Raw genomic sequence first — 12767 nt, 5'->3', positions numbered from 1 at the left:
TTGCTTCCAACATGTATTTGTTAAAAAGCTTTCATTCAAACAGAACAATCAACAATAGAACAATTTTTGATTTAAAGCTTTCGTGACTGCAGTGATTCATATTCTTGGTTCTTTCGGTAAAGTCACGTTGAAGGGAAACAATAAAATATATAAAACAATAAAAATTCTCACGACGTTTCGACTGTAACACAAAGTCATCATCAGGTGTGAAAACCAACGGCTGATGATGACTGTGTTACAGTCGAAACGTCGTGAGAATGTAATCGTTTTATATATTTCATTATTTTATTGTTTCCCTTCAACGTGACTTTACCGAAAGAACCAAAAGAGCAATTGTTAAGTTAAATAAATAAAGTTATAATAAAAAAACAATTCCAATAAGTAATAGGACTTTTGAAATCGCAAAAAAATCGCAGCCTTTGCGATTTGCTTAATCGCATTGTTTCAAATTGCGATTTCGATTCCAAATCGATTTAATCGTTCAGCCCTACCCTAGAGCAGCAAGCTGCACGTTGAACGGACGGGCAGCTGCAGAAAGCAGTCGACACTGCAGTCGCAGCTCGCCCGCCACGTGGCGCAGCTCTTCTCCCCCCCCCAGTACTCGTGCGACGATTCGCAGTCTCGCGATTTTTAATGTCACTAATTCGGGGGTCGCGATTCCACTTTTAGTCGCGCGTGTGAGCCAGAATCTGAATCTTTAGCCTGGAGAAATCCGATGAGCTGCGAAGCTCTTGTTTCACAGATGTCCCGTAGGGGCGGGTCAAAAAAGTTACAACACCAAGAAAGATACGAGTGCAAAGTATGGAAAAGGTAAAATTACCAAAAAAAGAAGTATATAAGTTAAAATTGCATAAGGGTACATCAATTTCCAAGCCTGTGCGAGGCAGCACGGATACACCTGTCATGCACCGGGCTTGTTCCACCCTCCAACCTCAACCCGCACTGACCACGCGGTGGTGAAGTATGGTCAAACAATTCCCGTTCCCGAGACGGCACGGGGAGGCGTTTATCCAGAATTGATTGTACCCTGTGCCTCGCCTGTACTCTTTCACTTGTAGCATCTCTACAGCGTCCATACGGTGTCCTACTTATTCTGTTTAATTTACTGTACGTACTCTCCCGTTCTCGTATCTGCACCGTAGGGGTTGTACAGTCTCATGTACTGTAGTTTCGTATACTGTCCGCCGAAGCTCACGACGGTTCGTCGACTTGAAGCATCGATTAAAGTGAAGCAAACGCCAGATTGATAAATCGTTAACACGCCCCATGCATTTCCGCGACTTCTCATCGCGCGCCTCCCACGTTAGATAACACAGAGGCCTCGTTGTCCCCCACCCCACCGACAACCGCCACTTGAGTGGCCGGGACGTCACCACGGCGCTTGTGCCAGGCTAGGTGCACGTTGAGGCCACGTGAAGTGTCGAACGCCCGCTGGCAGGAGGAGGTCACGGGGCAGACTCAGCAGGTGCCACGGATCGACTGAGATGACCGGCCGATGCACCACCTGTGCCCATCTACTGTGCCACCCCACCAAAAACAAAGATCCCCCGTATAGCCTCAACAGACTGTAGGGGCAAGTGCTGTTAGCGAGCACCTATGAAGACCGGAAAAGTACACGAGGGAGTGGGTGGCCAGCACTACGCCCGACCGCCTTTGTCTCCCCAGTGGCTATGTTTACACACCGCACCAGCTACTAATTTGAGGCTGAGTCGACCTAGGGGAGGCCCATGACCGGTTCATAAAATCGTCACTGGTGTTGGCCGTGAGCGGGAATCGAACCCAGATAGCTGGGTTCGTAGCGCTTACCGCTGCACCACCGCTCACCACCCCACCCCGCACACAGTGACAGTCGTTACTAATCGATTTAACGCCCACAATCGACAATTTGTTTACGCGTTCTTTGTTGCGTTGTGTAAACCCCCAATCCCCACCCCGAACTGTCCCACGCCCACGTGCTCCCCCCCCCCCACCCACGTGGCTGCGCTTTCCCGCCATCCCCGCGTTTTTCCCGCGTAAATGACGTCACGCGAAGTCGAGCTACGTCATCGCCATATGGTTTCGCCCGGGCGCGGGGGTCACGCACGCCGCCGAATCGCAGCCCTCTCCCCCCCCTCCCTTTCTCGCTTGTTTTATTACGCGCGTGCGGGTTTTTGTTGTTGTTGTTGCAACTTTACAAGGAGTTTAATTTTTCCCTTTCCTTCATATTCATTCCGTGGCGATGTCCGACTTCAAGCTGGGCATAGTGAGGCTGGGACGAGTGGCCGGCAAGGTACGAGGCGGTGGGGCCGCGTCTCCTTCGTTACGCCACGCGGTGCAGCCTTGGCGTGTAGGCCCCTTGCAGCCGGCGTTGATATTCTAGCACATTCTCTGCGGTTTGTTTGCCGGGTGCCCGTGGTTGTTGTCGTTTACGCGTCGCGCCGTTTTAACAACCGCGGGTTGCGTGTTTGCGCCTGTACGTGAATGTGCTACCGCGGTGACTACGTGGTTGGGCGTTTTAAATAAACGCAACCGCTCCCGTCCGTCGGCCACGTGTAGTCCGCCATGTATGTAAGGTGGACGGGAAGTCCCTATACACTTGTGTTGAGGCGTGCTATGGGCGTGCAGTTTTGAAGGGGTGTAGGGACTTCTCGCCCATGTGAGAGACAAAAGCGGATGTTGCGAGCCGGTGTTTTGCCCGAAACGAGCGACGCCGTCTCTCGCCTGGTTCTCTTGTCGGGAAGCCTAAGCAAGGCCGCCGGCATGGGGCTGTACACTACGAGACCCGATGCGTGACTCGCTATATTTTGTGCTGCTCTCGTCTAAATCGGTCACGATTCGGCAGCAGTCGTCGGTTGCTTGACATGACTGAAACGCTCGGTGCATCGCCACTGTTTTTTTTTAACGGGAGGCAGAGTGAAAGTTGTATGGATTTAAAGTTTCTGTACGCAACCCCGTACACGTGACACACCGCACCACGCGCTCGCGTTTGTCATTTTCCTTGTAGGACTCCTTTTAATTAGAAGGCCGATGATTCTCGCCACGCTCGGGTGTCCACTCGGACGCATATAAAAATGTATGCGGATACAAATAATTTAGTTTTCGTATCCGCATTTTGAGTCGCGTGCGTGTGTTTATTATACAGAGCTCAACTAATCGTACCAGTCTTGAGTATAGGACGTTCTCACGAACGTGAAGGTTTAACGTGAATTTGTAGCGTTGGTCTTCCAACGCTTTATTCGAGAACATGGGCGAGCAAAACAAAATAGCGACACGCGATTTTCTCTACGGTGTAATACAATTAGAATTACGTACGAGAATCGAGATGCATATTACCTCTGGCCTCGTGTGTCCTGTGCTATGAATAAGGGACATTTTCCTTAAAACGTCGCTTGTATGCACTGTATGTGTTTGTATGATCTGTGTAAGGAACTGGCTAATTGATGTTGCAGCGTTGTGGGATGCAATTACATGAATGACTATATAAAATGATGTGTTACGCTTTTTTTTCGCACCGTACGTAGCCGCCAACCCTGCTTATCGGAGGTGTTGGACACCTTTTCTTTGAGGGCAGTGCTTTTATTTGCGTGTGTTTTGTTACATCACTGTCGCCGGAGTATCGCTAAATTGTCATTTGCTGTATAATTAACCCTCTCGTGTGGGCAGGAGGGCGAGTAGTATTGTGACATAGGGCGGAGAGGAAAGGCAGCCTGAACTTGTTTATCGGAGGTATTACAACCATACAGTACAGCTGTAAATGATGACGTTACAAAGATACACGGCAAGAGAGGAAGACGAAAGCCATTCGCTGGACGGTGATTGCTACAATGCTGGTTAAGCATTGAGAGGGGTCTTGTAGCTTGTGAGCAGACGCGTGCCCGCATGACTGCCAGTGACAGCATGGGAAGAGGGAGGGCCATTCACAAAAACACGTGCATCAAACATTGCCGCTGCAGCCTGTTTTTTTAATCGATGAAATCACATGAACCAATTGTTCCTGCCTTTTGAATGTTGCCTTTTACAGGCGCCAACGGTTGGCGACACGATGCCGTGTTCACGTTGTCCCTTTTGTGTGTGTGTGTGTTCGCAGACCAAGTACACGCTCATAGACGAGAGGGACATCCCGCTGGTCGAGAGCTACGCTTTTGAGGTGAGCTTTGGCATATCACAATGTTGAACCCATGACTAGCAGCGCTCGCGATGCTGTGTCAGATCTTGGGAGCTAAGCTGGTTAGATTGTGAGCCTGAATATGTCTTGGGACAGGCGACCAACCATACAACATCAAGATTATATTCTTAGTTTTTTCGGTAAAGTCACGTTGAAGAGAAACAACAAAATAACAAAATATATATAAAACAATACGGTCATCATCAGGTGATGACCGTTTGAGTTATGGTCGAAACGTCGTGAGAATTTTTATTGTTTTATATATATTTTGTTATTTTGTTGTTTCTCTTCAACGTGACTTTACCGAAAAAACTAAGAATATGAATTACTGCAGTCACGAAAGCTTTAAATCAAAACATCAAGATTGTTATAGGCTGCCAGGCTAAGTTGTGAGCAGCAAGGACGCCAATGCAGCAACATCCATTGTTTCCCACTTCACCAACTTGCACTGGACAGCGCCGTGAAGAATTGTCAAATTATCCCCCACGGAACTTGTAGAGAGGCCCTCGCCTAACAGTGGATTGACAACGTAGCTTTATTTGTGCATGTTTAATATCAACGCAAAGCCTTGCTTTGGCGGCCTACGTCAGTCATCCAGGACATTTTGGGCTGCGGGTTGGTAGAGCACAGATTCGTGAATCTCCTGAAACTGCTGGGCTGTGAGGTGATCACGAAATGGTAGTACAGCAAGTGGGTTCACCAGCCAAGTTATTGAATGTTAGAACCAATTACAGGTTTCGGCAGTTACACTGGTTTCCTCCTATGTGCAAAACATAATTTAAAAGGAAATGGGATGATCTTCCCGAATGTGGGACGCCTAAAAGGTCTTAAAATTGTAAGACTTTCCTGTAAATTATGGGTTTTATATGCATTTTATAATATAAAAAATTTCAGTTTCGGGTTAATGCATGAATATACTGTGTATATGTTTCTTATTGCTGTACATTAGTGCTTGTAATTTTTTGCACGTATTAATTGAAAAAGTGTTGATTACTTGGTTACAATTTCGATTTAAAGCTTTCGTGACTGCAAGGATTAATCTTCTTTGGTTCTTTCGGTAAAGTCACGTAGAATGAGAATCAAATAATAAATTGATAAAATAAAATAACACAATAAAATTCTCACGACGTTTCGGCCACAACACAAGCGGCCTTCATCAGGTGAAGGGACGAGACTGTCTGGAGGACAGCGCTGACTCCAGCGCTGTCCTCCATCCTGTCTGGAGGACAGCGCTGACTCCAGCGCTGTCCTCCATCCAGTCTGGAGGACAGCGCTGGCTCCAGTCTGGAGGACACCACTGGCTCCAGTCTGGAGGACAGCGCTGGCTCCAGTCTGGAGGACAGCGCTGGCTCCAGTCTGGAGGACAGCGCTGGCTCCAGTCTGGAGGACAGCGCTGGCTCCAGTCTGGAGGACACCGCTGGCTCCAGTCTGGAGGACAGCGCTGGCTCCAGCGCTGTCCTCCAGACAGTCTCGTCCCTTCACCTGATGAAGGCCGCTTGTGTTGTGGCCGAAACTTCGTGAGAATTTATTGTGTTATTTTATCAATTTATTATTTTATTCTCATTCTACTTGGTTACAGTTCCTAATTTTAAGTTGCCTCCTGTATTAGACGTGGAATATGTCAATGGCTATTAATATAAAACGTCATTAGTGTTGTTGATGGTGTGTTGATGTTGATTGCTGTAATGGCAGAATTCGATCTTTGCGATGCATATGCGTATTTGTCAGTATGTAAATTAATTTTATTTGATCAAACCTCATGTTCGTTTTCTGTAGGCAAAGATGGAGATAGACGCAGATGGGAACGGGGCACGAATCTTCGCTTTTGTCTTTGATCTGAACAAGGGTCGTAGTTCGGGCTGCTGGCTACACGAGATGCTGTGGTGAGTAGCACTGAGTGTCGCTGTTACTGTGGCTTGGGGCTAAAGCAGCTGAGAGTGTGATCGAAGCACGGTGCTATACCACTGACATTACAGCTCACTTTCACAATAATGCACTTTCACAGGATCATTGATCACCATGGGATAAGAGTCGTGGCATGTAGCAACCTTGGCGAAATCCCATGTGAATTGTATACTCAAATACACTGCTGCGTAGGTTTTACTGGGTTGTGCTGTCTAAAGTGTTTTTGGGTTTGGTCCATGTGTTCGGCACGATGTCAGACGTTTTGCTGCACATTCCTTGAGCTCCTTCTTAAATAGAAAACATAGCAGTACAGGCTTGGAAAGAAGCTCCCAGCACGTGGAATTAAACTTTGGACGACATGCTGAACAACAGTCGGTTCAACGCAAAAAACACTTAGGAGAGCTGAGGCATAATTGTGATGTTTTTTTAATGCTCTGGCGTGTAATTGTGTGAGCAGACTGCTTTGTGCAGCAGTCGTTAAGGTATAATTAAAAGTGCACAATGTGTATCCCGTTATCATGTAGGTGATGTGGTGTTTTACATTCGGTACTGTGTTCACTACAACAAAAGATAACTTAGCTATAACCTTTTTGCCACTTACCGCCTCACGTAGTCTTTAGATGGAATGTGCGCAGCTGCAGTCTTTCATTTGGCACACACACACCCATATCCAAAAAGCATGGGCTTAAAACAAATGAGATCGAGCTCTTTTTGCTTTTGTCAGTGGCAGATGGTGGGTGGCATGGGCTGTTTAAAGGCTGTTTGTGTAAATTTTTACAGGGGCACATGGATCATTGCCAGGGCCAACTAATCCCTATTGACCAAAGAAAACAATGAAATGGTGGTGCATGCTTGGAGTGAGAAATAGTTTAGTGATTTGCAATGTGTGGTAGAGAATGTTTTGAATTTTATTTTTGCTTTTTTGGAAACTTTAAAAATTGAGGAACCATTAAAAATCCAGCATTATGCTTTAGCCCTTTTTTTACAGATGCATGATTTGGCTTATATTTCCCTCCTTTGGAGAAGTGTGGTGGGAAACAGTAAGATTTGTCAATGACTAATCATGCACTGGTTACATTAAAGGGGCAATATTTCCCAGTGGTGAGGATGTTAATGGTGTATGCACTGATTAACAAAGAAGTGTTATTACTTGGACATGTAATTCCCAATATATTATTTGAACTATTTCTTCCTGCCTCAGCAGTCCGCCTGCTGTATTTTTTCACCCGAAGACGATTGCTCGTGTTGCGATCGAAACGTCGTGATTGTATTATTATTTTATTATTATTTTTCTATCTACGTGACTACCGAAAGACCTAAAGAGTGAATTCCTGCAGTCACGAAAGCTTTAAGTGAAGATTTATACAGTACAGTTAAAGAAAATCTAGTATCTCAGAAAATAAATATAATGAGAACCATTTATATTTGAAAGAATGTCAGCTTGGAAATAGTCATAAATATAAATGATAAAATATTCAAATAGTGCAACTATATTTGCTACAGTACATTGCGGTGTCCATATAGATTATAACCTTAAGATGAAAGATGCTATGACAAATATATGTGGAGTGCGTAAACGAGCGACGAGCTTGAAACTGGCGTGCTTGTGTGCAATAGGGAGAGGCACCAAGGAGGGATTGCCACGGGGTTCACGGTGGTGCACAAGAATGGAGTGACTGTGGACAACCGATTGGACAACTTGGAGCTGGTGCACACCAACATGAAGCCGGTTGTGGAAGAGATCCCTAGGAAGCAGAGGCAAGTACCTCGTGTTCGTCATAGTATTCCTATTGTAGTGACATCGCGGATGTCACTGTGTGGTGCCGGCCCTAGAGGGGCACGGCGTGTGATGCATTGTCATCGCAGACAACCCCGTAGGTGGGTGTAGTACCAGCCCTAGAGGGGGTTCGGTGAGGGCTGGGATAGCGCTCAGTGGCACCACACGTGGTGTGCAGTGCTGACTCCTACAGGAGGAAGTGTGAGAGTGTCAGCCATGGGATGAGGTTACCCTTGGTAATGGTGCTCTGGTTGACCCTGGAAGGCACGTGACAAGTAAGATCTACACTGGGGCCCCAGGTGGGGACTAGGGGGTGGTCTCGTGTCAGGGTGAGATCCTACGGGAAGGGTTGGGAAACGACAAGAGGTTTCTCGAAGGTGGTCGTGGCCAAGGGCGGGGTCAGCCACGACCCGGGAGCATATAAACGGGGTCCCCACGGACCGGGGCTCGGTGTTGCTGTTGTCATCTGAAGATCTACGTTTTACGTCCAAGAAGAAGTCGCCAACACTTGGACGAGGACCCAAGGCAGGGTCTTGCACGTTGTAGCTACTCCCAGTAACTCGCATAGTTAGCCTGGTGTGATCCACCACCATAGGTTATCTGGTAAAGGGGCAGTAACCCCTTTGTGTTAATGTGTTGGTGTTAAAAAAGTGTAGCTTCTGAGAAGTAAATCTGCGACTCGGTTGAATCCACGACACTACTACTAAGCCCAAAGTCCCGTTATTGCATAGGGTGGTCAGCTGCTTGTATTTTTATTCTTCTTGCGTCTATTCCGTTCCGCTCCTGTTGTCATCCAATGTACTCATCTTCTTCCACCACTTCCTTCCATCGAGCCCTTCTAATCTGTAGTTATACACTGCTCTTTAGTCACATTAAGCAGACTGGGATTTTCAGCTGCAATTAACTTGTTTTTCGCAGACTATGAATTGCTATCTTATCTCGGCAACTTATGAAAACATATATAACAATTTCATCACTGAATTGGTTAATGTCCTTATGTGGTGCTGCTGTTGGGCTGCAGGGAGCAGAGTTTGTATTGGCTGGCCATCCAGCAGCTGCCGAGTGACCCGATTGAGGAGCATTTCCCCGAGCTTGGAGTCCTGCGGTACTACAACGCTAATGGAGAGGCAGTAACGGAGGGAGAGGAGGAGAGTGGGGCCTACTATGAGTGTCACTACCCCCCTTGTACTGCAATCGAGAGACAGGTGAGTTCGGAGCTGTTTTCAGGCAGGGAAATAACTTGATGTTGGAAATAGTCGTGTAATTTATTTTATTATTTTGCTGCCCACCTTGGACCCTTGAGTTAATTTTGGGCATTTTATGCTTCTCCTGGTCTAAAAACTGGTTTTCAAAAGTGCATGCCTTTCTGCTTGTGAACAGGTAAACGATTAAAATATGTTTTGTTCCTTCTCGCTCTGTTCTCCGTAATCTGTGTAGCTGCGAGAATTTCACATCTGCGGGCGCTGCAAAGCCGTGCGCTACTGTGGCTCACAGTGCCAGCAGCGCGATTGGCCGGCGCACAAGAAGCGATGCCGAGAGCGGAAGCGCTCTAGTCACCCGGCGCTGGAGCCCGAGCGGTGACTTCCCCCTGCTGCGTGTTTCACCTTGCGTCGTTGAGCAAGGCCCGCGCGCGGAGAGTGATGGGAGGCGGCGGCGGTGCCCGCCCACCGTGCCACTTCACCCTTCCTGAACTCTTTTACTTTTAATGAGAAGAGGTTTTCGCTGGATTTACAAATGCTGCACTACTTATGTTCGCGCGTCCGGGTGGCCTCTACACAATGTGCGCTGTTGGATGAAGGATTTTAAGAATTGTTCAGCAGCCATACTGCGAAAGTTTTGAACTATTTGCAATTCCCTCAATTTCACAACTGCTACCTTCATTGTACATAACAAGTAATGGTTTTCAAGCCTAAATAATAAGTACAGTTTTTTCATACGCGTTATTGGGAAATGTTATTTATAAGTTTCAATTTGCATTCTGATATTTTCAAATGGAATAAATCACTTAAATTATTTTTAACTTGCGGATAGAACATCCAACTTCCTTTTTTATTATTTTAACTTGGGAGCAGTTTTGAATGTTGTAAGCTAGTTGTGGTTTTCTTGGCAGTAATGGTTTTTTTTTACTGCAGTGTTGATTATTGTCAAATCGGATCGTCATTTACAAATGGTGCAGTTGACTAAAGTGTTTCAGTCGGCTTATATTCCCTACTTGGATTAAGATGTGACCAAGTGAAACTGATTATGGTTCACTCATGCTACACAAATTGTGGCTTTTTAACACTAAGCAAATGTGCTTAAAAGTTCACAGCGTTACCGTTTGCCAAAGTATGTGTTCGGTTGTTGATTGTTATTCGCAGCCATTGACAATGTTGCATATGGCATCAAATGTGGGTACTTTTGCAGATCTGTTAACGATTTCCACTGGAAGCAGGAAGCAACAGTTTTAAGAATCGATCTCTGGATTTGAGCATTTTGATATTTCATACGCGTACCATCATTAAACGGTGCATACTTTCTCTGGGTAAAATTATGACGTAAAAACATAATTGGTAAGGTCTGATGGCTGCGTAAGAGCAAAGGGAAAGTTGGCCATGCATAACGCCTTGCCTGGTTGGCTGGAATTTGACTGTCAGGGAATTAACAAGTTTGTCTTGTTGACACGTGTCACTTTTTGAGCAGAAATCTGCACCTATGCTGGCCACTTGAAAGGCTAGTAAACTCATCTGTTGGGCATTTATTTTGCCTGCACGGAGGTAAATAAATGACCTGTGATTTGCAAAAGGCTGGTGCTTGTATTGAACGGGAAATTAAGTAAACGTTTCTTGCCGTTTTTAAACAAGGGTGCCTGCTTTGCATAGTGGTTTTCTTTGTGCGTATTGGATGTTGGCTCATTGACCCGTTGAAACACATTCACTGCTGTGATTTGATTAAAATGTCAGTAAAATAAAGAAGGCAAAATATATTTTTTGACTCTTTAAAAAGTGGTAATTTCAATCGAGTGCATATGAGGTTTGCTCTTGTGCTTAAAATTTGAGGGATATAACTGCATATTCTTCTGGTGACTTAGCATGAGGGATTAGCAATGTTCTGAAAATAGGAAAACGAATAGGTTGTGGTAAACACAACAATACTTTTTTTGAAAGCAGTCTCGCGTTTATCATTTCTATGTGACTACACATTTACTTGAGGGTTATACAGGGAGGGAAAAAAATATTTGATCCCCTGATGATTTTGTACGTTTGCCCACTGACAAAGAAATGATGAGTCTATAATTTTAATGGTAGGTTTATTTGAACAGTGAGAGACAGAATAATAACAAAAAAATCCAGAAAAACGCATGTCAAAAATGTTATGAATTGATTTGCATTTTAATGAGGGAAATAAGTATTTGACCCCTCTGCAAAACATGACTTAGTACTTGGTGGCAAAACCCTTGTCGGCAATCACAGAGGTCAGACGTTTCTTGTAGTTGGCCACCAGGTTTGCACATGTCTCAGGAGGGATTTTGTCCCACTCCTCTTTGCAGATCTTCTCCAAGTCATTAAGGTTTCGAGGCTGACGTTTGGCAACTCGAACCTTCAGCTCCTTCCACAGATTTTCTATGGGATTAAGGTCTGGAGACTGGCTAGGCCACTCCAGGACCTTAATATGCTTCTTCTTGAGCCACTCCTTTGTTGCCTTGGCCGTGTGTTTTGGGTCATTGTCATGCTGGAATACCCATCCACGACCCATTTTCAATGCCCTGGCTGAGGGAAGGAGGTTCTCACCCAATATTTGACGGTACATGGCCCCGTCCATCGTCCCTTTGATGCGGTGAAGTTGTCCTGTCCCCTTAGCAGAAAAAACACCCCCAAAGCATAATGTTTCCACCTCCATGTTTGACGGTGGGGGTGGTTTTCTTAGGGTCATAGGCAGCATTTCTTCCTCCAAACACGGCGAGTTTAGTTGATGCCAAAGAGCTCCATTTTGGTCTCATCTGACCACAACACTTTCACCCAGTTGTCCTCTGAATCATTCAGATGTTCATTAGCAAACTTCAGACGGGCATGTATATGTGCTTTCTTAGCAGGGGGACCTTGCGGGCGCTGCAGGATGTCAGTCCTTAACGGCGTAGTGTGTGACCAATTGTTCTCTTGGTGACTATGGTCCCAACTGTCTTGAGATCACTGACAAGATCCTCCCGTGTAGTTCTGGGCTGATTCCTCACCGTTCTCATGATCATTGCAACTCCACGAGGTGAGATCTTGCATGGAGCCCCATGCCGAGGGAGATGGACAATTATTTTGTTTCTTCCATTTGTGAATAATCGCACCAACTGTTGTCACCTTCTCACCAAGCTGCTTGGCAATGGTCTTGTAGCCCATTCCAGCCTTGTGTAGGTCTACAGTCATGTCCCTGACATCTTTGGAGAGCTCTTTGGTCTTGGCCATGGTGGAGAGGTTTGAAATGTGATTGATTGCTTGTGACAGGTGTCTTATATAGGTAACAAGCTGAGATTAGGAGCACTCCCTTTAAGATTTTGCTCCTAATCTCAGCTCATTACCTGTATAAAATACACCTGGGAGCCAGAAATGTTTCTGATTGAGAGGGGGTCAAATACTTATTTCCCTCATTAAAATGCAAATCAATTTATAACATTTTTTGACATGCGTTTTTCTAAATTTTGTTGTTATTCTGTCTCTCACTGTTCAAACAAACCTACCATTAAAATTATAGACTGATCATTTCTTTGTCAGTGGGCAAACGTACAACATCAGCAGGGGATCAAATACTTTTTTCCCTCAATACATATTTGGAATGTTTTCTGTGACTTTATACATTAATGTTGGACGCCTTAATTACAACGTTTGGGAGCAAACGGAAAGTGAATGCCATCGTGTTGACACGATGTTTGACATGTTCAGTTCCTTAAGAAGCTCTTAGCAGGTAGTGTGACAA

At 45.5% G+C, this 12767-nt stretch overlaps 1 protein-coding gene across 2 annotated transcripts; it reads left to right on the top strand.

Annotated features, from left to right (window-relative positions):
• Nucleotides 1–2031: 2031 nt before the first annotated feature.
• Nucleotides 2032–10791, top strand: ZMYND19 (zinc finger MYND-type containing 19). 2 transcript variants are annotated; one of them, XM_076068759.1, is made up of 6 exons: nucleotides 2032–2269; nucleotides 4067–4126; nucleotides 5921–6027; nucleotides 7667–7811; nucleotides 8852–9031; nucleotides 9264–10791. In XM_076068759.1, the coding sequence occupies exons 1-6, from the start codon at nucleotides 2219–2221 to the stop codon at nucleotides 9405–9407; spliced, it is 687 nt and encodes a 228-aa protein (XP_075924874.1). In that variant the 5' UTR covers nucleotides 2032–2218; the 3' UTR covers nucleotides 9408–10791. The 2 variants fall into 2 exon arrangements, with proteins under 2 accessions (XP_075924874.1, XP_032814796.1); XM_032958905.2 differs by having other exon boundaries at nucleotides 2033–2269; nucleotides 7667–7807; nucleotides 8848–9031.
• Nucleotides 10792–12767: the final 1976 nt, after the last annotated feature.

This window comes from Petromyzon marinus, chromosome 22, assembly GCF_048934315.1.
Source record: "Petromyzon marinus isolate PM22_M1 ecotype Great Lakes invasive population chromosome 22, UKy_Petmar_22M1.pri1.0, whole genome shotgun sequence".
NCBI lineage: Eukaryota > Metazoa > Chordata > Hyperoartia > Petromyzontiformes > Petromyzontidae > Petromyzon > Petromyzon marinus.
This window is presented reverse-complemented; position numbering and strand designations above follow the sequence as displayed.

Coding starts and splice junctions, on each gene's coding strand:
- ZMYND19 (XM_076068759.1), top strand. CDS start 2,219: ATGTCCGACTTCAAGCTGGGCATAGTGAGGCTGGGACGAGTGGCCGGC. Junction 2,270..4,066: donor TGGGACGAGTGGCCGGCAAG/GTACGAGGCGGT, acceptor GTGTGTTCGCAG/ACCAAGTACACGCTCATAGA. Junction 4,127..5,920: donor TCGAGAGCTACGCTTTTGAG/GTGAGCTTTGGC, acceptor CGTTTTCTGTAG/GCAAAGATGGAGATAGACGC.